Here is a 25,016-nt window from a genome sequence, read left to right as displayed (position 1 = left end):
TATATAACGGATAGGTCTATAACAGAAGAGTCATGGAACTTGTGTACGAACGAGGCTATTCAAACGACTATCCTTTTACGTCCAACTTTAAAAGGATTCGTGGCCGGCCGGCAACCGGCACTTTTGAAAGACACGCTTTCCCAGGTGCGCCAAATCCTTTCCGTACAGAAATTTTTCTTTTTTTTTTTTTTTTTTTTCGTAATAGTTTTAGCACAGAAGAGAGCACACGAAATTCTATTCCAAAAAATTATTCAAATGATACCATATTTAGTGTATCTGTCTCCCTTCCCCCTTTTTCCTGCTGTTCCTTTTGCTTTTCGGGTTCAGTTGAAAAGTTTTTAGATTTTTCTCACGTTCTTCTTTTTTTTTTCAATCCCGGAATTTATTTTTTCTCAGCTCGGCAACAGAGTCGCCATCTCCTATCGAAAACATCGTCATCTCGTCATTATGTCGTAAAACCTTTTGCAAAAATAGTAGAAAATCTGCCTTTACTTTCCGTTGTAATTACGTTCGTTTTAAAAGCCTTCCTCTTATCGTACTTAAATAATTTTACCATCGTGCTCAATTTTTTTTTTCCTTTAGAAAGGATGGCGAGGATTCCAGCGAAGCTGCAACGAAAATTTATCGGCAGCCGCCGTACTCAAATATAGACACAGAAAACCACGCAATAATTCGAAAGGACGGACCAAATGCATTTTTTCAATGGCACGGTTGGACGTGACGTAACGATGATTTCACGATTCTATTATGTAAATATTCTCGTTGTCATCATTTCGTAACTTAAAAAGTATGTGGCCTTCCGTTTACGGTATTGCGTTGAGATGCCTCACGTGGTGAACTTAAATTTTGCAATGTCTTTCTGAATTTCTAAGAAAGCCTCGCTTAATTGATTGTAATGTATCGTACATTTAAATTCCTGCTGGATGCAAAACCTGCTTTTCCACGTGAACATCAACGCAATACTTTAAAAACCTTTTCTTGCTAAACAAATTTAATTCTATTATTTAACTTTTAATCTATCCGTTACGCTGATAAATCTCCTGTTTCGCATTTTTTTCTAAACAATTGTCCGTTACATTTCACGACCCCCGTCCATTTCTTCAATGTTACGTCGACATTGGAAGAGTGTGTCCGGATGACGTTATCAGTAGACGAAAGACTTCAACTACAACACGCATCTACGGTTGTCAATGTAACATTTAAGGAGTTGATGACAGCGTCCGTTCCAACTCGCACACTGGATGCTAAGAGAACGGCCAGTGTCGTCATCCACTCCGTTACGGGCCAATGAAAGCGGATACATCCCATCAGATGGCAATTCCTATACGTTTCAAGGCAGTGATCACGATAATAACAACAAAGTTAGCACGTTCACAACGTCGTTGATGGCCGTCCATTTTGCACGTCTCGTCCAACGGTTCCTCATTTCTATTTTTTCCTCCGCTTTTCTTTTTATTGTCAGATTTATAGCCGTGCCATGTCTCTGCGACGTCCGTCGCCAATCAATGTCCAATACCTTCTCATCTCGTTGCAAAGTAAGTATTTTTTATGTTATTTACAACTATATTTGTTCGCCCATTTATCAGCTTTTTTTTTATTTGACATTGGATCCGGATGGAACACAGTAGCGCTACTATCGCTCTCGGCTACAGCTGATGGCGTCATTACTATCACGCCATCTGGCCCTGCGGCAGGTTTCGTCGAAGAGGATTCCTTCAACCTGACGTGCACATCTGATCAGTCAGTTAATGTCACGTGGGCTTTGCCCATTCTCCCCAGCGATGAACTGGATAACATCCAGAGCAAGGTCAAAAGGAAACCGTTCGATTAACTAATGCCCTGTTAATTAATTTCGGCTATTTTTAGGAGCCGAATGATTTGCCCCAACGGGCTCACGTAACGGCTGATAGAGAGGGCGATGTATTTATTGCTGTGCTAGTCGTTTTGAAAGCCAAGAGATCGGATACAGGACGTTACACTTGTCACCCAGTTGGCGCCGATCCAATCGAATTGACGACGCAATTTGAATCCGTCCCATCTATCCACATCTTTATTTCGTGTATTTATCTTTTGATCCGATTTCCAACGAGGAAACACTTGATGACGTCACGTTTACAGGGGAAGGAGTGATTGGCGTGCAAATGAATCCGTTGAAAAGCGTTTACATCGTCAGCAACAATCCTTCTCAGCAGGTTTTTGTAGTGCCGTGTTTCAACTATCTCCCTAATCATCACATTTCCATGGTGGATCTAGCCTTGCAAAAGAGATCGTCGATCGACAAAGACACTTCATGGGAATCGGTACGCGTGATCACTTTCTTTTGTACCCACAGTCTTTCAAGTGAAACTCTTAACTGCGTCTTAACAGGTTGATCTATCGGCAAGAAAATACCTCAATTGGTCGTTTGCTGATTTCAAAGGCATAGCTATTCATCATCCAAAGAGTGGAGAATACAGGTGTGGAGCTTTGACGTTCAATGGCACTTGTTCATGGCCAAAATGGTCGCTCTATAGTTTCTTTATCGTTCGAGGTAATCTTTTCAAGGCTTTGTTGGTTAAAATTCAATAACCGTGTTTTTTTTGTTTTTTTTTATAGAAACCGTAGAGAAAGAAGCCCCGCAAGATGGCAAAGATCAATGGCCGAGGATTCGACCGACTTCAGATCCGTTTATGATCTTTCCTTCTGGTTCTACGTTTAGTTTATCGTGTAAAACTGGAGCTGCGGCCGCTCACCAGTGGAATGTCAATTGGCGATTACCATTCGGTTTTCAGAATGGCGACTATGATTTGGCCAAAGTGAGCAATCTTGGCCAGCGTGTCGTTGCGACTTTGGCCAAAGGCAACGGAAACAACTCACACTCGGATTATTCCGTGTTGACAATTGCTAACGCGAGCCACTTAGACACTGGCTATTATACTTGCCATAGATCGGATAATGATAGTATTGCAGTTAGGCAATACGTCTTCATTCAAGGTAATTTTAATATGTAATTAATTATATAATATTAAATAAGAACTATTTTCTTGGTGATTTTGTAAGATTGGAGTGCACTAGTTGCTGCGCCATTGAAAAAGTATTTAGATTTTGGGCAAAAGGAAGCTCTAATTGACTGTAAGGCAACTCATCCGTCGGTTGAAATTTCTCTCAGGCGGATTAAAGATGATGGAACTGCCGTTATGGTGAGGAAATATTATCCTACTATTTCACTTTTTAAAATAATTGATAAAATAATTTAATACCATTGCAGGTTTACCCGTCGAGGAAGCATGGTGAAAAGGAAGGCGACTGGTCGTATAACCCATTGGAAGGGTTCAAAAATACTAAAATTGTTTCGTGGGAAATGGAAGGAACTTATCTGTGTGTCGGATGTAAAAAATATCTAGAAGGATCGTCCAGACACCGATCTGAAGCCGTTACTCATGAATTGAATGTTGAAATTCGCGGTATAAGTAAGTTGGAAGAAAAATTATGACCGTTGCAAATTATATTCTGTTGGCTTAATTTTTTGTTTAAAAAAAAAGGTATTGAACTGACGGTGATCTCGGGTAAGAAGATGGGAACAGTGTTCGAAGGAGATGACATTCAATTAACTTGCAAGAGTAAAGGATTATTTGTGCACGAAGACATGACATCAGACATGCTAAGCTGGCATTGGACCTCAATTGAAAATGAGTCAGTCACCCTGGAATTGGGAAGCCATCTAGTTCCATCCGGAGTAAAAATTGTAAAACAGGCAAAACGGAGTTTTAACGGTTATAGTTTCGGTCTTTTGACCTGGCAAAACATTTCAGCCGAAGCAGCTGGAACTTATAAGTGCTGTCACGAACAATCGCCTGTCTCTGCTTCCTACATATTGGTCATCTCATGTATGTAAAAAAAAAAAAAAAAAACTTAAAATTTGTGGAAACAATAAATAAATATTAATGATGTTTTTTGTTTCTAGCCTCGAGCAATGGAGTGCAACAAAAAAACTGTGAAAATCGGTTGGTTTGCGGTAGAGAGAAATTACTCAGCGCCGAATGCATGTGGTTCGTAATTTACGTCGGACTATTGTTGATAATTTATTAGTCAGCTCATTAACGTCCGGCTGGTTATTTACTGATCGAAAAGAACCCCGATATGTTTTCTCCTCCCTCTACTGTATTATGTACTATCTGTCATTTTTTTTTTCTTTTAGTTCAACAAACGATATCCTTACGTCTTGTCATTTACGACAATAATAAAACCGTTTACCACAGCTTTTTCCCTTTAGTTTATGGCTTGGGGAAGTGGCAGTCAACATCTCTTTTGAAAATCTGAACATAATATCGGCAATCCATCCATCCAAAAAATCCATCGGCAATACAGCTACCATCACGTCACGATTCGAGAAATACGCAGAATCTAGCGTGAAATAGATTTTAAAATTTTAAATAAAGAGACATATTCTAGAGGTACGGGCTTATTTTTTTACGATTATGGGCCACGTTACTCGTGGCGTTCGTAGCGGAATTTTTGGTACCATACTAAACGGATAACAGATACGGGCGTACTGGCGCTTGGGCTTATTTTTTCGGGTTAAAAATTTTTTTGGCACAAACTGACACTCGTCGGAATTGGTTGAATATCACAGGATATACTCAAAATTGAATGCTGATTCCGGTAAAATTTAAATTTTTTGTCATTAAGTTAATCGTTTTTGAAATACACCGAGTATTTGACGGAATGCTAGCGCGCCAGTACGCTGCAGCGCTAGTGCGATGCTTATTTTGTCGGGCTTATTTTAAAACCTGGCCAAACAGTATTTCCACTAGATGGCGTTGCAGATTCATCAGCCTCTAGCGTGTGAAATGGAACTTTGTGTTACTTTTTGTTGTCATGTGATTCTCATTGTTCACTTTGTTTTTACGTTGACAACGTGTATTTGAGTTTCCCTCGTCTGAACGGTATCGTTATTTCTGTTTTCTTTGTTGTTTTTACCTCCACCCCTATATCGATGTGCAAATATTGCACTGCTTCATTACCTAAACGAAATGTCAACCGTTGCACTTGGGCTTAGAATGAGGTAATATTAACATACTTTTGGAAATAACCATATCTGTTCCACTATCCCCTTAATTCTGATGGCTGCAAAATTAAGGGGATGGTTTTAAAACATTTGCTTCGATTATTATGTGTGTGGTAGTGATTTGAAGTGGTATACAGGTCGTACCTGAAAACTGAACTTTAAGAACATTGAAAGGCCATGTTATTTTTAATTAACATTTACTATAGTTTACGTTTGAAACTACGCAGATCTTTTGTAACTTGTGAAGGAGAACATAGTTCATTTTTTAAATTTTCGAAATTTTAATTTTCAGTACAACTTCCGGTTTGAAAATGCCTAATAACTCACTATTTGTTGGTCTGAATGAAAAAAGAATCACATTTTCGTAATCCTCGTGAAGTTTGGGGTCGAATCCATGTGTCAGTAGGAAATACCCGAAAATCGCGATTTTGGCCAAATTAGACTTTTCGCCAAAAACAGGTCAAAATAGGTCAGACACACCTTAAATTTTACGAGGATCACGAAAATCATATTCGTTTTGTTGTGGGCCCACTATTTCTGGAGATATAGTCTACTTCCGGTCACTTCCGGCAAATTTTTTTTCAACTTCGCAAAAACTAAAAAATGAACATTAATATGCCAAACATTTTAAGCATTTTGATCATATATGAAATGGTGTAGTGGCTTCTTTCGTGCTTGTTTTGTTATTTTACTGTTGGTTGATCGCGCGAATTGATATACTTATGACACTACTTCGTTAACGGAGACTACTAGCATTATGTATCACGCTAATTGGAAGGTATACCTGGTAAATATAGATCATAGCATGAAGATATACCACATACTATTATTATAACCTTATCACGCACGGCCATCTGATGTATAGTCAGGTTAGCTAGCCTTTTTTCTGTTTTACTGCTATCGCCATCTAACGGTCAGATTTCTAGTTAATTCTCTACATACATTGACATAATATTTCTGCTGCGTCGCGCGGCTCCTAATATGGTGTGGTTGCAAGGATTTCCTTCAGTGAAAATGAGTAATGCCAGTAGAAACTCTTCATTTCTTCACAAAAAAGTTTGGCTTAAGAAAAATTAATTATTAAATTGAATTATTAAAATTCAAAATGTTCTGCACTAATTGTGTTTGGTTTTCTTTGTATAGGCTAGGTGATGAAGATCAATGAATCAGAAAATGTTTTGCATTGGTGGTGAATGTTCTGACAGTTTGAATAGTTGTGATGTGGTGTATTTCACTTCCACACATCATGGTATTTTGATCTATCAGTTGAGTTGTGTGGTTAATTTACTGTTCGTGTAACCACATTTCTTCTTGACTCATCTAGTAGAAGTTGGTGACCTGAAACAATGAACATGGAATAATCACCTGTGCCCACGCTGACGATGATACCTGTACTGAAGTGCTGGAAACTAAAATTAATTTTCTTTACAATTTGGTTTCAAGCCATCTTTATAATTTTTTAATAGTTTTGCGTTTATTGATGAGTCTGCAAGCTCTTAGGTGATCTACTCCTTTAGATACCGCCTGTCGACGATTTGACAGCCTCACACAATTAAAGAATGTATGCCAAAAAGTAATTGATCCAATCTAATGTATGCAATGTATACTAATTACACCATTCAAATAGTCCAGGCCAAAGTGAGCTCTTCCGAGCAGAAAAGTGGCGGCGTATCCATTTAATTGAAAATAGGCACAAGATAACGCACAATTGGCGTCCTTGTCTCAATGGGGAAATTTTTCCGTGGATCTTATGACCGAAACGCCATTGTAGCTGTTCAAAAAAAGAAAATTGTATTATCATACAGATGTTGACTAGCTAACAATCCAGAGATAGGTCAACTTGCGAAATTTCTAGATGTGTGTGAAGCGCAATTAGCATCCTTGTTGAACTGTGAACCCAAATCATGTATTTTCCTAGAAATGTCTAGGTTTTTGGATAAATAAACAAAAGACAGTGAAAAAAATCGGGCTCAAAAACATGTTAAATCGCTATATTTTAAAAATGCCGTTCGTGGTTTTGGTCGCTGTATTTGTTAAAATAAAATTGAAATGGTAGTAGCCAATATGGGGGTGGGTGGGGAGGGATTCACGCTCCAAAAGTATGTTTATGGAGTTCACATCAGTGCAGTTCCCGTATCGAAAAAGCAAGATTTTCAATTTTTATGAATCTTTCGTTTGTTAATTTTAAAACAAGATGACGCTGCTGTGCCTCTATTTACTTGCTGACTGTGGGAGCGGTCAAAGCTGTGTTCGAAAGTTTCTGTTAAATATGTCATATTCCAATGGAAAACTTAAGAAAATCTAATGGTGCCTCTGTACGTTTTCATCCCTGAGTGTGTTTTGGAAGTGAAGCCCACAGAATGTTTGGTGTTTATGGTACATGTCTTTTAATCACCTATGTCAGCTGTCAAACCAAAAAACTATTAGCAACCTACTATGTTGCATTCATCAAACTATACCAGTGCTCATTGAGAGGTATAAGACTAATGTTTTGTTATCAGAATCTCATTGACGGATTTTGTTTTTAAGGTTTAGCTCATGAAACTTCATTTGTAAAGAATACTTCCCGTTGAGAAATGTCACCAAAGATGCAAATCGTATGGGTAGGAATACCATAGTATCGTTCTTCTACCCTTTAACCACTCATGGTCTCCTGTCAATCGTGATCTGAGTGGTGCACCATATTCATCTTCATTGCAGTGTCAACTGTAATGACAGTCATTTTGGCAGTTGTAATGTCTACTTAATCTACCAACGGACACAGGCATGTACCTCAACACAATTTCTACTGGTATTTTGAATTTCTCTTCTGCCTCTTATAGTTTGCTTTTTTATTTAAATTGAACATTCAACCATAGAATTGCCAACTCTTAGCCGCCTGCTGCCTATTTGCTGGCCCTACAGTCTTTCTAGCCATCGGACAGCAGAAGTAAGTCAAATTGCTTTCAAGATTTGGTTACAACAACAATCTTATATTTCCCACTAACTAGTTCTTTTTCTTTACTTTTGTGATTTAGAACAAAGCCTTCTTCGTCTTCGCCACGCCCGTCGTCACCTCGCCCGTCATCCCGTCTTCGCTTCGGCCGTCGTCCCGTCATCGCTTCGCCCGTCATCCCGACTTTGCATCGCCCGTCGTCCCGTCTACGCATCCGTCGCCCCTTCTTCGCCTCGTGGTCGCGCCGTCTTCACCTCGCCCGTCGCCCCTTCTTCGCCTCGCCCGTCGTCCCGTCTTCGCCTCGTGGCCACGCCGTCTTCGCCTCCCCTATCGCCCCTTCGTCACCTCGTTGTCGCCTCGTCTTCATGGTATGGTTGTGTTTTGTTTCATGTTGTATTGTTTTGCAAATTAACCCGTTGGCTGCCACCCACCCACTTTGATCCCCTTTTTTTTGTAGCTTGACAGGGACGGGCCGCGCTGTTCTGCTCCATGGTCTATCTGCCATGGGGTGGAGCAGCGCCACTGCCCAAGATTGGCCGAATGGCCCCAGGCAATGCACCACAGGGAATCCCTTGATCGAGACGGCGATGTAGACCTGGGATGTGCATTTCCGTAAAGGTCTTATCGCCGTCTCAGCCCGGCCCACCCGGCCCCTTGGTCGCTATCCCTTTGATAGCGACAGTAGCTATTGTAGATAGGTGGCGTGGCAGCCAACGGGTTAGTTTTAAGTGTATTTGTGTATGTATTGTATGTTGTGTATTGTACTTTGAAACGTATGTTAAAGTGGTGGATATGTGGGTGGAAGGAGGGACAATAAAAATGGTTTTACACTATATACTTTTGTATTTTATTATTCAGCTATATATGCTTTACTAGACTGGGATTTGAACCACAGACTTCTTACCTCGAACCCTGGCTGTTCGGCATACCGCGCCGATGCTCTATCAATGAGCCATGAATCATATGATGTGAAGTTGGCTTTTTTCTAGTCACTTGCGGACTTGCATTTACACTTAGAATAAAACTTAAATGCAATATTCTTTTCTACATATATTGTGCTTCATCTTTATACATCTACTGAGGTTTGAACCCAGGGTAACATGTACCGCAGCTAAAGGCTCTACCACAGAGCTATAGACCTTATGAAAGCAATAGAAAGATAAGCATATAGTTGTGAAAGACTGCATAAACATCCTAGACGATTACACATGATATGCGATCACAAAGTACTTAGATATATCTCGTGGCTCAATGTTAGAGCATCGGCGTGGCACGCTGAATGTCTGGGGATCGATTCCCATACGAGTAGAATAAAATACAAATACAAAATAACTTCAGAAAATATCCAGGTATTACACGTTATTCCTTGAAACTAAACTGAAAAATCCAAAGAATTGGATTATAAAAGAATTGATTAATAATTGAATACTTACAACTAAATGATAAACCAATGGAAACAATGCTTACAATCAAAGGTGGCAACAACAATGAAGAAAGATGAATTGAACGTAAAAAGAAGTTGATGAATGTAATGTGCGTATACAATGAATACAGACAATGAATAAAACAATTATTGCAAAAATTATTTTAAAAAAAAATTTTTATTGACGAATCTCTGCACAGTAGATTTATTTATGCAACTTTAAAAAGGCACAGTAGCCCTTTCAAAAGTTGCCGTCAACCCAGGCAGGGGGAGACACTGCCTTGTTGACCCACCGGGGAGATTACCCGGTGATTGGCTAAGAGAAGCCGGAAGAAGAGCTGAAGATTTGGAACATTTTTACAGGAGCGATTAACCTTTAGTTCGGATTTGTGGGTAGCCACATCGCCCTCCGTGAACACATCATCGGACTAAGAGGCACCCCACGTCCCCTTTCCGGCCAGAGCCCTCCAAACCTCGGTATATGTTGTTTTTATATATACCGTACAGTAGGGGCATGACCCCCTACGGGCTTATTATGAGTCAAGGGGAAACGGGGCTACGGAAAGGAAGGGAGCCCAGATATGCACTTCAATTTTTTAAATATTAATACTGTTTTTAAATGAGAATGTGAATAACGTATGGAAATTCCATGTAGTGTATCCAATCATAATACTTCATTCAGTAAGTTGCCCCAAACAAGGAACCTTTTCAGATCAAAATTTATTATTAATCTATAATAAGATAGTAAAACTCCATTAAGCATAAAAACTCTTGTTTCATATACATATTTCATACCTTATATGATTCTTGAATTGATTACTTAGCATATTCTTCTGAGAGTAGCTTCAGAAGAGACAACTGGAAATGATAACATACTTGATATATACACGTACAACATACGACACGTCCCATTGGAGCTTCCATCGTTGATACGTTCCCAGAATGAACAAAATCCTTTCCTATTGAATAGGAAAGAGTTACGTAGATAATACATAATTATATAAAAGCTTCATTTTTACTTACAAGTAAATTTTAAGAAGAAGAAATTGGTCCTTGAAATGTTGTGAAAGAAATGAAGTGAATAAGAACCTAATCAATTAATGTAACACCTGCAACATCAAACCTGAATCCCAGTCAAGAACTACAATTCCAATAAGACAACCTAATAGCAAACTCAGAACAAATACGGATAAAATTGGCTGTGTCGTGTATGTGAAAGTGTTACGTTTAAAGTAAACTTGACATGCAGGATACTGTATAAAATTATAGTAAAGATGGTACCAAATGCTGAGTTACTAGAAATTTTGCCTGGAAAATCTCCAACTAACATGTGAAACATAAGTCAGCTCTTCTGCATTTGCAAATCCAGTGTTCAAGTAACCACATTATCCAATCCATGTCTGCCATGTCTTGGTGTCACATAAAAAAATCGTAAAAATTGTTTTAAAAAAAGAGTATTTTTTATCGATAGTGAGTTTTATTAATATCTAAGTAACGAAAGTCATATGTATACTCACAGATCTATCATTTTTCAATCCAAAGAAGTCTTATTTTTTTCTTAAGCCAAACTTTTTTGTGAAGAAATGAAGAGTTTCTACTGGCATTACTCATTTTCACTGAAGGAAATCCTTGCAACCACACCATATTAGGAGCCGCGCGACGCAGCAGAAATATTATGTCAATGTATGTAGAGAATTAACTAGAAATCTGACCGTTAGATGGCGATAGCAGTAAAACAGAAAAAAGGCTAGCTAACCTGACATCAGATGGCCGTGCGTGATAAGGTTATAATAATAGTATGTGGTATATCTTCATGCTATGATCTATATTTACCAGGTATACCTTCCAATTAGCGTGATACATAATGCTAGTAGTCTCCGTTAACGAAGTAGTGTCATAAGTATATCAATTCGCGCGATCAACCAACAGTAAAATAACAAAACAAGCACGAAAGAAGCCACTACACCATTTCATATATGATCAAAATGCTTAAAATGTTTGGCATATTAATGTTCATTTTTTAGTTTTTGCGAAGTTGAAAAAAAATTTGCCGGAAGTGACCGGAAGTAGACTATATTTCCAGAAATAGTGGGCCCACAACAAAACGAATATGATTTTCGTGATCCGCGTAAAATTTAAGGTGTGTCTGACCTATTTTGACCTGTTTTTGGCGAAAAGTCCAATTTGGCCAAAATCGCGATTTTCGGGTATTTCCTACTGACACATGGATTCGACCCCAAATTTCACGAGGATTACGAAAATGTGATTCTTTTTTCATTCAGACCAACAAATAGTGAGTTATTAGGCATTTTCAAACCGGAAGTTGTACTGAAAATTAAAATTTCGAAAATTTAAAAAATGAACTATGTTCTCCTTCACAAGTTACAAAAGATCTGCGTAGTTTCAAACGTAAACTATAGTAAATGTTAATTAAAAATAACATGGCCTTTCAATGTTCTTAAAGTTCAGTTTTCAGGTACGACCTGTATACCACTTCAAATCACTACCACACACATAATAATCGAAGCAAATGTTTTAAAACCATCCCCTTAATTTTGCAGCCATCAGAATTAAGGGGATAGTGGAACAGATATGGTTATTTCCAAAAGTATGTTAATATTACCTCATTCTAAGCCCAAGTGCAACGGTTGACATTTCGTTTAGGTAATGAAGCAGTGCAATATTTGCACATCGATATAGGGGTGGAGGTAAAAACAACAAAGAAAACAGAAATAACGATACCGTTCAGACGAGGGAAACTCAAATACACGTTGTCAACGTAAAAACAAAGTGAACAATGAGAATCACATGACAACAAAAAGTAACAAAAGTTCCATTTCACACGCTAGAGGCTGATGAATCTGCAACGCCATCTAGTGGAAATACTGTTTGGCCAGGTTTTAAAATAAGCCCGACAAAATAAGCATCGCACTAGCGCTGCAGCGTACTGGCGCGCTAGCATTCCGTCAAATACTCGGTGTATTTCAAAAACGATTAACTTAATGACAAAAAATTTAAATTTTACCGGAATCAGCATTCAATTTTGAGTATATCCTGTGATATTCAACCAATTCCGACGAGTGTCAGTTTGTGCCAAAAAAATTTTTAACCCGAAAAAATAAGCCCAAGCGCCAGTACGCCCGTATCTGTTATCCGTTTAGTATGGTACCAAAAATCCCGCTACGAACGCCACGAGTAACGTGCCCCATAATCGTGACGTATAGGATGGTTCCAAAACATCCCGCTACGAACGCCACGAGTAACGTGGCCCATAATCGTAAAAAAATAAGCCCGTACCTCTAGAATATGTCTCTTTATTTAAAATTTTAAAATCTATTTCACGCTAGATTCTGCGTATTTCTCGAATCGTGACGTGATGGTAGCTGTATTGCCGATGGATTTTTTGGATGGATGGATTGCCGATATTATGTTCAGATTTTCAAAAGAGATGTTGACTGCCACTTCCCCAAGCCATAAACTAAAGGGAAAAAGCTGTGGTAAACGGTTTTATTATTGTCGTAAATGACAAGACGTAAGGATATCGTTTGTTGAACTAAAAGAAAAAAAAAATGACAGATAGTACATAATACAGTAGAGGGAGGAGAAAACATATCGGGGTTCTTTTCGATCAGTAAATAACCAGCCGGACGTTAATGAGCTGACTAATAAATTATCAACAATAGTCCGACGTAAATTACGAACCACATGCATTCGGCGCTGAGTAATTTCTCTCTACCGCAAACCAACCGATTTTCACAGTTTTTTTGTTGCACTCCATTGCTCGAGGCTAGAAACAAAAAACATCATTAATATTTATTTATTGTTTCCACAAATTTTAAGTTTTTTTTTTTTGTTTTACATACATGAGATGACCAATATGTAGGAAGCAGAGACGGGCGATTGTTCGTGACTGCACTTATAAGTTCCAGCTGCTTCGGCTGAAATGTTTTGCCAGGTCAAAAGACCGAAACTATAACCGTTAAAACTCCGTTTTGCCTGTTTTACAATTTTTACTCCGGATGGAACTAGATGGCTTCCCAATTCCAGGGTGACTGACTCATTTTCAATTGAGGTCCAATGCCAGCTTAGCATGTCTGATGTCATGTCTTCGTGCACAAATAATCCTTTACTCTTGCAAGTTAATTGAATGTCATCTCCTTCGAACACTGTTCCCATCTTCTTACCCGAGATCACCGTCAGTTCAATACCTTTTTTTTTAAACAAAAAATTAAGCCAACAGAATATAATTTGCAACGGTCATAATTTTTCTTCCAACTTACTTATACCGCGAATTTCAACATTCAATTCATGAGTAACGGCTTCAGATCGGTGTCTGGACGATCCTTCTAGATATTTTTTACATCCGACACACAGATAAGTTCCTTCCATTTCCCACGAAACAATTTTAGTATTTTTGAACCCTTCCAATGGGTTATACGACCAGTCGCCTTCCTTTTCACCATGCTTCCTCAACGGGTAAACCTGCAATGGTATTAAATTATTTTATTAATTATTTTAAAAAGTGAAATAGTAGGATAATATTTCCTCACCATAACGGCAGTTCCATCATCTTTAATCCGCCTGAGAGAAATTTCAACCGACGGATGAGTTGCCTTACAGTCAATTAGAGCTTCCTTTTGCCCAAAATCTAAATACTTTTTCAATGGCGCAGCAACTAGTGCACTCCAATCTTACAAAATCACCAAGAAAATAGTTCTTATTTAATATTATATAATTAATTACATATTAAAATTACCTTGAATGAAGACATATTGCCTAACTGCAATACTATCATTATCCGATCTATGGCAAGTATAATAGCCAGTGTCTAAGTGGCTCGCGTTAGCAATTGTCAACACGGAATAATCCGAGTGTGAGTTGTTTCCGTTGCCTTTGGCCAAAGTCGCAACGACACGCTGGCCAAGATTGCTCACTTTGGCCAAATCATAGTCGCCATTCTGAAAACCGAATGGTAATCGCCAATTGACATTCCACTGGTGAGCGGCCGCAGCTCCAGTTTTACACGATAAACTAAACGTAGAACCAGAAGGAAAGATCATAAACGGATCTGAAGTCGGTCGAATCCTCGGCCATTGATCTTTGCCATCTTGAGGCGCTTCTTTCTCTACGGTTGCTATAAAAACAAAAACAAACACGGTTATTGAATTTTAACCAACAAAGCCTTGAAAAGATTACCTCGAACGATAAAGAAACTACAGAGCGACCATTTTGGCCATGAACAAGTGCCATTGAGATATACTTCGTCCACAAACGTAAATGCCTTCTTGACGGTGTGCCCGTTACAGGTACCAGAGGCACCAACGAGGTCTCGAGGGGAACTGCCAGTATACCACGTGGTTCATCGTACATGAGCCCGAGCTTGGAGATGACCCTAGTAATGGTCCTGGAGTTAAGCCCGTAACGACATAGCTACCAAAGTGACGGATAATTCGTCTTCTTGGTCCCCTGAAATAGATTAACACTGGGTTAACATTCAAAATAGTACAAAGAAATTCCTCATGGGCATTGCATACCTTTAACATCTTAACAGCGACCAATTATTCCATTAGTAAAAACAGAATAGTACAAAATCTTTAGTTGGCCCATAACACAGAACATGGCACAGTGTAGCATCGTTCACTGGCTCCAATCTAAAATCCAATCACATTGCCAATTCATTTTCTGTCCAATGATTGTTTTCTCGCCATTTTGTTGGGAACCAATACCAAAGAAACACATGCTTTGGTTCTCGAACTCTTCAACGTCCGGTCTACATCTCATATAGCATAGGAAGCAACCATGGGTGTCGGTTTATAAATTTATCCGCCATGATACTGTCGCTCCTCTCCTCGTGGCCTTGTGGCCTCTCACCCTTGGCATCTCAAATTTACAATGCTACCACTGGTCTAATTACGATTACTTCTTCTGAAACAAAACTTTGGTCGAAGATTGAAACCCTGTAAACAAAAATTATGTAACGATATAAAGCCGAAATTTTTATTTTACCTTTTTTTAGATTTCACGCGTAAATCAGGAACAACGTAACTGAATATAACACCAGGAGCGTGGCACAACACATTATTTTGTGATTTGGCCCGTACAGCGAAGCTATATCTGCCCTGAAATTGTTTTCCCACGTTGCCAAACATCATTCAGGTAATAAAAATAAAATTTATTTATTAGTTTTTTTAGCTATGAAAAAAATGTATTCTTAAGTAAACATTAAAAAAATAGTTTAGCCAGAGTTAACTGTTCACGAGGTTCTGAAGTATTGTGGCTGTCAATCAAAGATTGATCATAATTTTCTGAAATAACGGTACGGTATTGCTCCACTCTTGACGAGTGACGTTTAAAAACATCTTACTAATTCGCACCTTTTTTCTCTTTTCCCTTTAGTTCAGTATTATATTTATATTCGATGGATTTAGAGAAAGAAAAAAGACCGAATGTTTCACACATCGTACTCCAGAAAACACTACATTTCTTCACAGCCTAACTTGCGGCTAGTTTTATCGCTACGCTTTCCAGAGACCTATAACCATTTAATATCCTCACCAGCTGCCGAATACTTTCTATTCGCCTTGCCTCTCTCCATGACGAGGATGAAGAAGAAAAAGAGAAAGCGAGAGCGTCTCTCCTAAACTTTCTCTCGTCAATTTAAGCCTGAGGGTAAGGCTACTCGAAGGGCCGTTCAATTCTTGTGCTATCACTTGTATTCTGAGTGGTCTTCTAGTAGGACGTGCATACGCCAAGCCTTCAGAAATGGGTTGTTGTAGCAATATCTTCGTCGATATTTTTATGTTTGTTAAAATGTTAATCCTTAGCACGAAGTTCCTTCTTTCGGAGGCTTGCAGTTCCATTCGACCATTGGAAGGTACTGTGTTTTGTTTTTTTGCCGTTATTTCGTTGGTTTAGGCAACACTCTTCTAAACCGTTGTAAGGAGCTTTCCCTACTCCGGCTCGACAGTAATTACTAAAGAGACATCTAGTTTATTCTACACTGGTAGCCGAGAAAATTCGCTACACTAGGCTATACTGTGATATGTGGAGTTTTTCCAACGAAACCTTCGAGGAATTCCAGTACAGACCAGAATATCGGGGAAAGTTTCTTGGGTGAAGCAACGACGTGTCAGTTGCAGAACCCGATTAACAATGTGTCAAAAAAAATATATTATGCATATCCGTAAACATTTCTATTTAACATTGTGTACTATCACCTTTTGTTGCAGACCCCTTGAAAAGAGAAAAGGAATATGCCGTCATCACCGGTGGCAATCGCGGCATCGGATGGTATACAGTTAAGGGGTTAGTCGAAAATGGCATGAAAGTGATTGTTGGTAAGTGTACTATAATTTTGTTGTTAAATAACTACATACCATACTGTGACAGGTTGCAGAGATGGTGCAAGCAAAGAACTGCTACTTAAATCAGTTGAGAAAGCTGGCCTGCCATCTGGTTCTGTAGAATGGATCAATCTGGATATGTCATCTATGGATTCTGTCCGTTCCTTTGGACAGGCCATCCTTGACAAAAATGTGCCCATCAGCCTTTTGATCAATAATGGTTTGATCACTTTAAGAATCAAATGCAATTTCTGGAGAATTAACAGTGTTCTTACTGTTCCAGCTGGAATCATGTTTACACCATACACTCTGACCAAAGATGGCTTCGAATCACAATTTGCTGTCAATTACCTTGGTCACTTCCTGTTGACTCATCTACTTATGCCACGCCTCTTGGCTGCTGGAACTAAAGATCAACCAGCTAGAATTATCAACTTGTCCTCAACAGCTCATGCTTTTGGGCATTTTGAGATCAATGATCTTCAAGCAAAGTAAATTATTCACCCATAGATTTTGGTCCAACATGATCTACTTATGCAGAGCTAACAACTTGCTTATTTTACTTCAGGTCTCATTACAACAAAGTAGGTGCTTATTCACAATCAAAAGCTGCTCAAATTATGTTTACCAAGGTGTTGGATGAGCGGTTATCTAGCGAAAACAAGCCAGTGAAAGTCTATGCTGTTCACCCAGGCTTTATTAGATCAAATTTGTATACACAAACATGGTACACGAAACTTGTTTCCCTCACAATGGGTTTCATGTTCAAGGTAAAGAAAACTTTAATGTTCACCTGGAATTCTTAAGGCATAGACAATAACACAATTGTCATAATCTTTTCAATGCAGACTGAAGAACAAGGTGCCCAACGTGTTTTGTACTTTTCCTTGTCGCCGCAAGTAGAAGACTTAAATGGCGAATATTTCGAAAACTGCGAAGTAGTCAAACCGATAGCGCTGGTTCGCAACCGAGAGACCCAACAAAAATTGTGGGAGATGTCGTGTCAGTTACTTGATATCTCTAAATTTGGGGGTTTGTAATTTTCTTTATTTCTCTTATTAATCCTGTGATCAATAACAAGGATTTTATTTGGTGCTGATATAATCTAATGGTAAATGAATAAATGGAATCATCTTATCCAACTGCTATACTTAAATTAAGCAAGGAAAATTTACTTATGATTTACAATATTTATGTCGAGCTGCAGCAACTATTTTTGCTTCCCAATTACTTCAATTGCCGACGGTAGTACAGTTGCACTACCTGTTGCCGTTTAATTCCAAAGCATGAAAATTGTCGAGAAAATATCCCAGAATTGCGAAGTGTTTCGATAGAACCCTACTGCTACTTAAAAAAAAAATAGTTTCCCGTTCCCCTGTTAATGTTAACTACTGATTGTTTTAACCACCATCAATGAAACTTTGTGTTTCAAGATATTCGCACACAATTCGGTCAGAATTGGGCAAGACTAGCAATGACTAGTAAACAAACAAAAAAACTGGTTATTCTACATATAAGGTTTCAGACAAAAAACAAGAACAATGCCCTTGAGCGGGAAATTCAATGGTTCAATTTCGTTTTGGATCCACCTTTGACAGCAAGACCGGTTTTTGATTTTGTTTCTTGAACTACCATCGTCACCTCAAGCTCAGCAAATTCGAAATTCACGAACTGAGGGTTGGAAACAAACATAATTCGATACCACTTCCCAGAGGCAAAGCCCTGTCGACCAGTCGTGCTCCAAGTAGTGGGGTCGAATAGTTGCTGGACCGATCTCGCAGTTCGTCAAATTTGTAATAAATGGCTTCCTGGAGAAACTATTTCTTGGATATCTACCTAATTGTTAGAGCGATTATTCAAGGCTACTATCACCTATATTTTGAAATTCGGAGTTCCATTCGACCGCTGGAGGGTAAAATACTCTACAATGTGATGTCCAGCAAAGTGAATTGCTAACTACGACTCTCTTAACTTCCTGCCTTACAGATCCCTTAACAAGAAAAAACGAATATGCTGTGATCACTGGTGGAAATCGTGGAATTGGATGGGAAACGGCTAAAATTCTAGCGGAATCTGGGATGAAAGTAATTATTGGTAGGTACTGTTAAGTCACTATCGCCATACCTTATGCTCCAAACAGGTTTTCATTACTAGGTTGCAGGGACGGTCCGAGTAGAGAACAGTTATTTAAATCAATCCAGGAGGCTAAACTTCCATCTGGATCAATAGAATGGATCAATCTGGATATGTCATCTATGGATTCTGTCCGTTCCTTTGCGCAGGCCATTCTTGATAAAGATGTTCCTATCAGCCTTTTGATCAATAACGGTGTTAATAAAAAAGTTTTGCACGAATTCAGTTACAAATATTTGATGAACGTGCTTTCTACTGCTTACTTCAGCTGGTAAAGGTAGTTCCCCCTACTCCGAGACTGCAGATGGTTTCGAATCGCTATTTGCTACAAATTACCTGGGCCATTTCTTGTTGGCTCATTTGCTTATGCCACGACTCTTGGCTGCTGGAAAACCTGGCCAATCAGCGAGAATTGTCAACGTTTCTTCAAAGGCACAGGCGTTAGGGTGGTTCAACATTAATGATCTTCAATCCAAGTATTACCTTTATTGAGTAACATATAATTCTTTTGATACCTAAGTTTCCACTTGATCCAGGTCTTTCTACAACCCAATGTATGCCTATTCACGTTCAAAACTTGCTCTAATTATGTTCACTAAAATTCTGGATGAGCATCTTTCTCGTAACAACAAAAGCGTGAAACCTTATGCTGTTCACCCTGGAATTATATATACTAGTATATGGGATTCGTATTGGTTAACGCACTACGTCTACCGCGCCACCGGTTTCCTATTCAAGGCAAGTTAACGAGCAATCTAATGAAAGAATCAAGTGAGATTATTCATTTCCTACATTTGCCTTACCTCTTGGCTACACAGACCGCAGAAGAAGGCGCTCAGCGCATCGTATATGCTGCCTTATCTCAAGGCATCGAAGATTTGAGTGGAAATTATTTTGAAGATTCCAACGTGACCAAGCCAGCAGCAGTTGCTTGCAATCGCAAAATTCAGGAAATGTTATGGGAAAAGTCTTGCCAACTGCTTGACATTTCTAATTTTGGCGGTTTGAACTGAGTGCTTTTCCATATGTGGATTTTACCTTTGGCTAGTTAACATTTAATCATTTAGACTCTTTTAAATGTTAGATACAATAAATGGGAAAAAAATTATCTGTTTTTTTAAACGTATTCCTATTTACCACAAGATAACCGATGTGGCAAAAATTTATATCTTCGTTACTCTTTGCGCTATCAATTCCAAGCCGGCCGGATTCTGGTAAACTTGCTCAGACGCAATCCAGGTCGAAACGACGTTGAGTTCGTGATCAAGCATTACTAAATCTGCATCACGTCCAAAAAGAAGGGAGCCTTTACGACCCTCAATGCCTAAAGCGCAGGCTGGATGAAGAGTGGCTGCTTCAAGAGCTTCCACTGTTGAACACTCTAAAAATGTTTAAAAAAATAGATATTTTAGTTCTATTTGGGTTAGCACGATTTCAAAATCGAAACACCTGTGGCCCGTTTCAAATGGCGAACACATTTGTCCATCGAAGCAATTGCCCCACACAGCGTTGTGGTTCCAGATAGCATAGCACAATTCTCTTTCACTTCAACGTCCTGGTAACCGAGCTTGTATTGGCCAGGTTCCAGCCCAAGCGCTGATATGGCATCCGTTACTAGAACAAGTCCTGAATTCATTAGGTAACAGAAAATTAATGAATTTGCAACGAAACGATTTTAAGTTGTATGAACCTTTTGGATGGGTTCTGTATGCGATGCGAAGCGCAGCAGGATGGGTGTGAATACCGTCGGCTATGATGCCGTAGTAAACGGTTTTGCCGATTGGAACTTTAGATGATGCCAGCAAGCCGATAAGGCCTGGATCTCGGTGATGGAACTTGGTCGATTAAACAAGTAAAATTTAAATTGACTACCAGAAGATGTGGCACATGTTAGATTTGAATTTACGGGTAGCATGGCGTTAAAAAGGTGTGTGATGAAGGAAGCACCGTTCCTCACTGCTTCTTCACCCTGAACTAGGCTGCCCATCGAATGTCCTGGATTTCAAAAGTAAAAAGTCTCATTTATACAGCGGTGAAACTATGAAAAAGCAACTAACCCAAGGAAACAGTTACGCCATTGCCAGTCAAATGTTTAATAGCCTCTGTTGAATTTTCCAACTCCGGTGCAAGCGTAACCATTGAAATATTTCTCCAATCCTTTCCATACACTTCTTCAATAGAATTGGCCCCCTATTTTAAAGTACAGAAGGTTGGTTACGGGTAGGTGAAATCCAAGCTGTAAAATGAATAACTTACATGATCAAACTTGTGAATGAATTTTTTCTCATGTGCACCCTTCTTGTCATTATTGATAAATGGTCCCTCAACATGTATGCCAAGGATCTCTGCCCCCTTCGAGCTTCCTGGAGTTTTCTTTATTTTCCCTACAACCTAGAAATTGTTTATAATTACATTTGTCATAAGGAATACTAGGCATGGGACAAAATTGCCTGATGATAAAACTCAGGAGATGAGGTGACAAGTGTTGGGCAAAATGACGTAGTCCCATACGCCAAAAGCCCTTTAGCTACCACTTCCAAGCCTTGTTCTATCGTTTCACTATCTCGTGAAAAGTCAACTCCAAAGCCACCTGCCCAAAAAAAATAGGACATTAAAACTCACACCTTAAAATGAAACTATGATATAATAATGTTACCATTGACTTGTAAATCAATATACCCAGGGGCAATCAAAAGTCCATGACAGTCAATTTTTATGTCAGCATAGTCTTTCTTGTCGAAGAAAATAGGCTCTGGATCTACAATTTTTCCTTCGCAGGTCCACAAATCCTCTTTAATAATTTGCCCATCACGCAAAATAAAGCAATTGTGAAATTGGATAATATCACTTTTCATACTAGTAAAAAAGAATTTGCAAATATTCAAAATTCAATGGATAATGAATTTTCCCCTTACCTGTTTGCTCTTGGGTGACTGGATAACAATCAAAATGAACCCAAAAGCATGGATTGTTTGGTGTCTTATGTTTCTATGACAGTATCAGAGAATGACCTATTCGTGCCGTTTTTGAACGAGAAGCCAAATACAGAGAGTAGGACAGCTATAGAAAGTTAGGCAGTTTCAGTTCTGCAGTTTCTGCATGTTTTGCAGGGCAAATGGAAATTCAAGTCTTTCTATGAGAAAGCAGTGTTTCACGAAATATTGCTCACTATAGCGATAGAGGAAAAGGACTTTGAGATGTACTCATTTTCCGTTCCCATTGTAGGAACCATTTAACCAGTTTTATCCGGCCAAATCGCGGTTGCTAACCTAAACTTTCGTGAACTCTCGAGCGAACGAACAGCAGTCGACGAGTGCCGATTGTCGTGTTAACAACAACAAATATAGCTTTCGATAGCAGGGTCGCCGTTTATTTGTTTTCTTTATTCCATCAAAAGGGCCGCATTGTCTTTTTTCCGTATCATTGTTAACTCTAAACATTTAAAACAAGAAAAAATGCGTTTGGTAATTCAAGAGAATTCCGACCTGGTAACCGACTGGGCCGCTCGTTATGTCTTGAAACGGGTGAAAGATTTCAATCCAGGACCTGACAATTTTTTCGTGCTTGGTCTGCCAACTGGTAATCATCCTATCTAATTCACCTGAAAATAGGCTTATACCATTTGATATCTTCTCATTAAATTTTTTTTGTTTTCCTGCTTGATGATATCTTATTTTCAGAAATGCCTAAGCTTTACCATGAAGTGTAACAATGACCTGTTTAACTGGTTTTTTCTGGCTTTAAGGATGATATTAAAGAATATTCTTTGTTTTCACTTTGTTTAATCACCATGGCTACAGGAAGTACTCCTCTGGGCATGTACCGCAAGCTGATCGAGTTCCACAAGCAAGGTCGTATCTCGTTCCGGTACGTCAAGACTTTCAACATGGATGAATACGTGAACCTTCCACGCGAACACCCAGAATCCTACCACTACTTCATGTGGAATAATTTCTTCAAACACATTGATATTCTACCAGAAAACGTTCACATTTTGGACGGTAACGCAGCTGACCTGCAAGCCGAATGCCTTGCGTATGAAGAGAAAATTAAAGAAGCTGGTGGAGTCCACCTGTTCGTCGGAGGTGATCATCTGTTGTCCAATCAAATTTTAAAACTAATCATTCATTTCCATCTCGTTGGGTTACTCAAAAACTTGCAGGCATCGGCCCCGATGGACACATAGCTTTCAATGAACCGGGTTCTTCGCTCGTATCCAGGTATGCATCGTACCAAATGGCGTGTGCTCATTAATACTACGGAAAGATTGCTCACTTTTAACACCGTTGTTCGTCCTACTTTTTTTAACCCTCCCGAATGGCAGGACTCGCCTGAAGACTTTGGCACAAGATACGATCATTGCCAATGCTAGATTTTTTAACAACGATCTGTCTAAAGTTCCCAAACAAGCTCTGACGGTTGGTGTAGGTACCGTCATGGACGCCAATGAGGTACGTTCACTTGTATGAAAACTGTTCTCTAGCCTGCAGGCACGATAAAACATTTTGCCATTCAGGTTATGGTGCTAATTACCGGTGCCCATAAAGCCCTGGCGCTCTACAAGGCCGTCGAGGAAGGAGTAAATCACATGTGGACCGTCTCGGCTATCCAGCAGCATCCTCGTGCTCTCCTCATTTGCGATGAGGACGCCACTCTGGAACTGAAAGTCAAAACGGTTAAATACTTCAAGGTAAAAAATGAATTAAGGTAACAGACATTAAACTAGAAGGTTCTGGGAACCGCAGTTTTGTTTCTTTTCACTTTTGAAATATTTCATTGACCTTGGTTTTCATTCGGTCGTTTACGTTGGGGGGAATGCATTTAAAACATTATGATTTCCTATTGTCATCGTTCCAAAGGATCTGTGGGAAGTTCATAATGAGCTAGTGGAAGATATCCAGCAGCAATCTTGATCTTCTTCCTTCTTTAGGGTAAAAGAACAAAACAAAAAAACAAGGTACCATTAAGTGGTCGGAGAGCATGTCTTGTTCCCTCCCCATTTCACGCATCGACTGACTTGTTTTGGGGGAAAAAAAAAAAGGGAAACCACCTTTAATTTGGGGAGACTAACACGCAAACACACTGATCACTTATCTGTCTGCTGGAAACTGCCCAAATAACAACACTTAACACTTTCCTCTGTCGCGTGATGTCTCTGTTTCGAAATGCAAGTCGTCCAGCCGTCCTGTCTGTTTTTTTTTTCTTTCCATATTGTCACTAAACAGGTTTTTTTTTCCACATTTTTAAACTTTTTGTTTTGAAATTGTGTAGAATTTATGGGACGTTCACAGCAAACTGGTCGACCCTTTAGATGACATCAAATCTCAAGATGGAGCCGATGTTTAAGATGACAAACAAAAACAAACGCTGTCCTTAAAAAAAGAAAGTTCCCTCGTTGCCGCCCGAATTTTTTGTTTGTTTTGAAGTAGAGAAAAAGAAAAATTATATGAAATATATATCGAGGACAGCCTTTTGGTGTGCTTATGTGCGAAGTGTCCCTGTGTTCGCACCGTATCACTATCACACAATTTTTTTTTTGATCGATTTCCTTCTGAAATATTTACCTAAAATACTTTTAATTGGTTGGTGTTTAGAGAAGATTTAAAAACAACAGTTGAAATGGACTCTTTTCTTTTATATGTCGTTCTATTATTTTCTCTTCGTTTTTGGGAGTTTCATCCAATAAAAAAAAAGATACAAGACATTCAAAAAAAAAAAACATCGAAATTTCCGCCAAGCAAATAATGGTTGTCGCTTAATTATGTATAAAATATATAGAAAAAAAAATGGGGTATTCGCCCTCCATTGTCCTTCTCAATCCCCAATCTCCCCGGCACGAGTTCAGGAAAGACAAAAGGAAATTGGAAAGATAAGAAACAAAACAAAACATTGAAAGACAGAAAAGAAACATTCAACTTTTCAAGTTTCTTTTTTTTTTTTTTTTCTCTCTCCCCTCGTCAAAAACAACTTTGAAAAGAGTTTTAAGGCACGTTATTTTCTTTCCTGACAACATTTTTAAGGACATCGGGCCAATCGAAGAGAAAAACAAAAGCAGTACGGAAAGCGGTAGCAGCGGCTCAACAGCAAGTGATCCGCCATTTTTTTTTTCGAAAACCCTCCCCACATTTGGTAAAT

General features: G+C 39.0%; 6 protein-coding genes and 1 long non-coding RNA gene across 10 annotated transcripts; 5 read left to right on the top strand and 2 right to left on the bottom strand.

The window, feature by feature from the left end:
* Positions 1 to 1,072: 1,072 nt before the first annotated feature.
* LOC130702237 (uncharacterized) lies at positions 1,073 to 4,237 on the top strand. 2 transcript variants are annotated; one of them, XM_057523890.2, is made up of 11 exons: positions 1,073 to 1,361; positions 1,463 to 1,535; positions 1,629 to 1,807; positions 1,867 to 2,059; positions 2,119 to 2,300; positions 2,368 to 2,530; positions 2,596 to 2,973; positions 3,040 to 3,179; positions 3,248 to 3,449; positions 3,522 to 3,866; positions 3,944 to 4,237. In XM_057523890.2, the coding sequence occupies exons 1-11, from the start codon at positions 1,242 to 1,244 to the stop codon at positions 4,066 to 4,068; spliced, it is 2,100 nt and encodes a 699-aa protein (XP_057379873.1). In that variant the 5' UTR covers positions 1,073 to 1,241; the 3' UTR covers positions 4,069 to 4,237. The 2 variants fall into 2 exon arrangements, with proteins under 2 accessions (XP_057379873.1, XP_057379872.1); XM_057523889.2 differs by having other exon boundaries at positions 1,626 to 1,807.
* A 1,956-nt stretch (positions 4,238 to 6,193) lies between these two features.
* LOC130702254 (uncharacterized) lies at positions 6,194 to 6,938 on the top strand. Its single transcript, XR_009004280.2, has 3 exons — positions 6,194 to 6,296; positions 6,372 to 6,608; positions 6,675 to 6,938. It is a non-coding gene; the product is annotated as an uncharacterized LOC130702254 (long non-coding RNA).
* Positions 6,939 to 10,366: 3,428 nt separating this feature from the next.
* Positions 10,367 to 19,894, top strand: LOC130702244 (dehydrogenase/reductase SDR family member on chromosome X-like). 2 transcript variants are annotated; one of them, XM_057523897.2, is made up of 6 exons: positions 10,367 to 10,376; positions 18,511 to 18,660; positions 18,735 to 18,842; positions 18,903 to 19,076; positions 19,150 to 19,357; positions 19,418 to 19,644. In XM_057523897.2, the coding sequence occupies exons 2-6, from the start codon at positions 18,549 to 18,551 to the stop codon at positions 19,626 to 19,628; spliced, it is 813 nt and encodes a 270-aa protein (XP_057379880.2). In that variant the 5' UTR covers positions 10,367 to 10,376; positions 18,511 to 18,548; the 3' UTR covers positions 19,629 to 19,644. The 2 variants fall into 2 exon arrangements, with proteins under 2 accessions (XP_057379880.2, XP_057379879.1); XM_057523896.2 differs by lacking the exon at positions 10,367 to 10,376 and adding an exon at positions 19,700 to 19,894 and having other exon boundaries at positions 18,417 to 18,660; positions 19,418 to 19,619.
* On the bottom strand, positions 12,899 to 14,948 carry LOC130702242 (uncharacterized). Its single transcript, XM_059495760.1, has 8 exons — positions 14,940 to 14,948; positions 14,840 to 14,871; positions 14,602 to 14,759; positions 14,162 to 14,539; positions 13,956 to 14,095; positions 13,686 to 13,887; positions 13,269 to 13,613; positions 12,899 to 13,192 (listed from the first exon to the last, which is right to left on the bottom strand). Exons 1-8 carry the CDS (start codon positions 14,946 to 14,948, stop codon positions 13,068 to 13,070), a joined length of 1,389 nt encoding a protein of 462 aa, XP_059351743.1. The 3' UTR covers positions 12,899 to 13,067.
* Positions 15,933 to 17,890, top strand: LOC130702250 (retinol dehydrogenase 12-like). Its single transcript, XM_057523906.2, has 6 exons — positions 15,933 to 16,279; positions 16,635 to 16,742; positions 16,795 to 16,968; positions 17,032 to 17,239; positions 17,317 to 17,518; positions 17,597 to 17,890. Exons 1-6 carry the CDS (start codon positions 16,168 to 16,170, stop codon positions 17,786 to 17,788), a joined length of 996 nt encoding a protein of 331 aa, XP_057379889.1. The 5' UTR covers positions 15,933 to 16,167; the 3' UTR covers positions 17,789 to 17,890.
* Positions 19,895 to 19,972: 78 nt separating the features above from the next.
* On the bottom strand, positions 19,973 to 21,949 carry LOC130702241 (N-acetylglucosamine-6-phosphate deacetylase-like). The gene is made up of 9 exons (XM_057523894.2): positions 21,797 to 21,949; positions 21,538 to 21,737; positions 21,332 to 21,471; positions 21,138 to 21,272; positions 20,939 to 21,071; positions 20,788 to 20,876; positions 20,572 to 20,716; positions 20,331 to 20,507; positions 19,973 to 20,262 (listed from the first exon to the last, which is right to left on the bottom strand). Exons 2-9 carry the CDS (start codon positions 21,734 to 21,736, stop codon positions 20,045 to 20,047), a joined length of 1,236 nt encoding a protein of 411 aa, XP_057379877.1. The 5' UTR covers position 21,737; positions 21,797 to 21,949; the 3' UTR covers positions 19,973 to 20,044.
* Positions 21,950 to 22,073: 124 nt separating this feature from the next.
* On the top strand, positions 22,074 to 24,749 carry LOC130702245 (glucosamine-6-phosphate isomerase-like). Of its 2 annotated transcripts, none has more exons than XM_057523899.2 (6): positions 22,074 to 22,460; positions 22,682 to 22,966; positions 23,044 to 23,101; positions 23,206 to 23,332; positions 23,398 to 23,571; positions 23,741 to 24,227. In XM_057523899.2, exons 1-6 carry the CDS (start codon positions 22,337 to 22,339, stop codon positions 23,792 to 23,794), a joined length of 822 nt encoding a protein of 273 aa, XP_057379882.1. In that variant the 5' UTR covers positions 22,074 to 22,336; the 3' UTR covers positions 23,795 to 24,227. The 2 variants fall into 2 exon arrangements, with proteins under 2 accessions (XP_057379882.1, XP_057379881.1); XM_057523898.2 differs by having other exon boundaries at positions 22,085 to 22,460; positions 24,153 to 24,749.
* The last annotated feature ends 267 nt before the right edge of the window (positions 24,750 to 25,016 follow it).

This window comes from Daphnia carinata, chromosome 6 (genome assembly GCF_022539665.2).
Source record: "Daphnia carinata strain CSIRO-1 chromosome 6, CSIRO_AGI_Dcar_HiC_V3, whole genome shotgun sequence".
In the NCBI taxonomy this organism is placed as follows: Eukaryota; Metazoa; Arthropoda; class Branchiopoda; order Diplostraca; family Daphniidae; genus Daphnia; species Daphnia carinata.
The sequence above is the reverse complement of the archived record's forward strand: the minus strand, read 5'-3'. Positions and strand labels throughout refer to the sequence as shown.

Bases quoted from the DNA above. Each gene is read 5' to 3' on its own strand.
- LOC130702237 (XM_057523889.2), top strand. From the start codon at position 1,242: ATGCTAAGAGAACGGCCAGTGTCGTCATCCACTCCGTTACGGGCCAAT. The intron at 1,536-1,625 runs GTAAGTATTTTT...GATGGAACACAG, and splicing joins CCTTCTCATCTCGTTGCAAA to TAGCGCTACTATCGCTCTCG. The intron at 2,301-2,367 runs GTACGCGTGATC...GCGTCTTAACAG, and splicing joins AAGACACTTCATGGGAATCG to GTTGATCTATCGGCAAGAAA.
- LOC130702242 (XM_059495760.1), bottom strand. The intron at 14,760-14,839 runs GTAGCTATGTCG...ACGATGAACCAC, and splicing joins ACGAATTATCCGTCACTTTG to GTGGTATACTGGCAGTTCCC. The intron at 14,540-14,601 runs GTAATCTTTTCA...TTGTTTTTATAG, and splicing joins TAGTTTCTTTATCGTTCGAG to CAACCGTAGAGAAAGAAGCG.
- LOC130702250 (XM_057523906.2), top strand. From the start codon at position 16,168: ATGGGTTGTTGTAGCAATATCTTCGTCGATATTTTTATGTTTGTTAAA. The intron at 16,743-16,794 runs GTAAGTGTACTA...ATACTGTGACAG, and splicing joins TGGCATGAAAGTGATTGTTG to GTTGCAGAGATGGTGCAAGC. The intron at 16,969-17,031 runs GTTTGATCACTT...TTACTGTTCCAG, and splicing joins CAGCCTTTTGATCAATAATG to CTGGAATCATGTTTACACCA.
- LOC130702244 (XM_057523896.2), top strand. From the start codon at position 18,549: ATGGCTTCCTGGAGAAACTATTTCTTGGATATCTACCTAATTGTTAGA. The intron at 18,661-18,734 runs GTAAAATACTCT...CCTGCCTTACAG, and splicing joins TTCCATTCGACCGCTGGAGG to ATCCCTTAACAAGAAAAAAC. The intron at 19,077-19,149 runs GTGTTAATAAAA...TGCTTACTTCAG, and splicing joins CAGCCTTTTGATCAATAACG to CTGGTAAAGGTAGTTCCCCC.
- LOC130702241 (XM_057523894.2), bottom strand. From the start codon at position 21,736: ATGAAAAGTGATATTATCCAATTTCACAATTGCTTTATTTTGCGTGAT. The intron at 20,877-20,938 runs GTTAGTTGCTTT...TTTGAAATCCAG, and splicing joins TGGCGTAACTGTTTCCTTGG to GACATTCGATGGGCAGCCTA. The intron at 20,717-20,787 runs GTAAATTCAAAT...TAATCGACCAAG, and splicing joins TTTTTAACGCCATGCTACCC to TTCCATCACCGAGATCCAGG.
- LOC130702245 (XM_057523898.2), top strand. From the start codon at position 22,337: ATGCGTTTGGTAATTCAAGAGAATTCCGACCTGGTAACCGACTGGGCC. The intron at 23,102-23,205 runs GTATGCATCGTA...CCCGAATGGCAG, and splicing joins GGTTCTTCGCTCGTATCCAG to GACTCGCCTGAAGACTTTGG. The intron at 23,333-23,397 runs GTACGTTCACTT...TTTGCCATTCAG, and splicing joins CCGTCATGGACGCCAATGAG to GTTATGGTGCTAATTACCGG.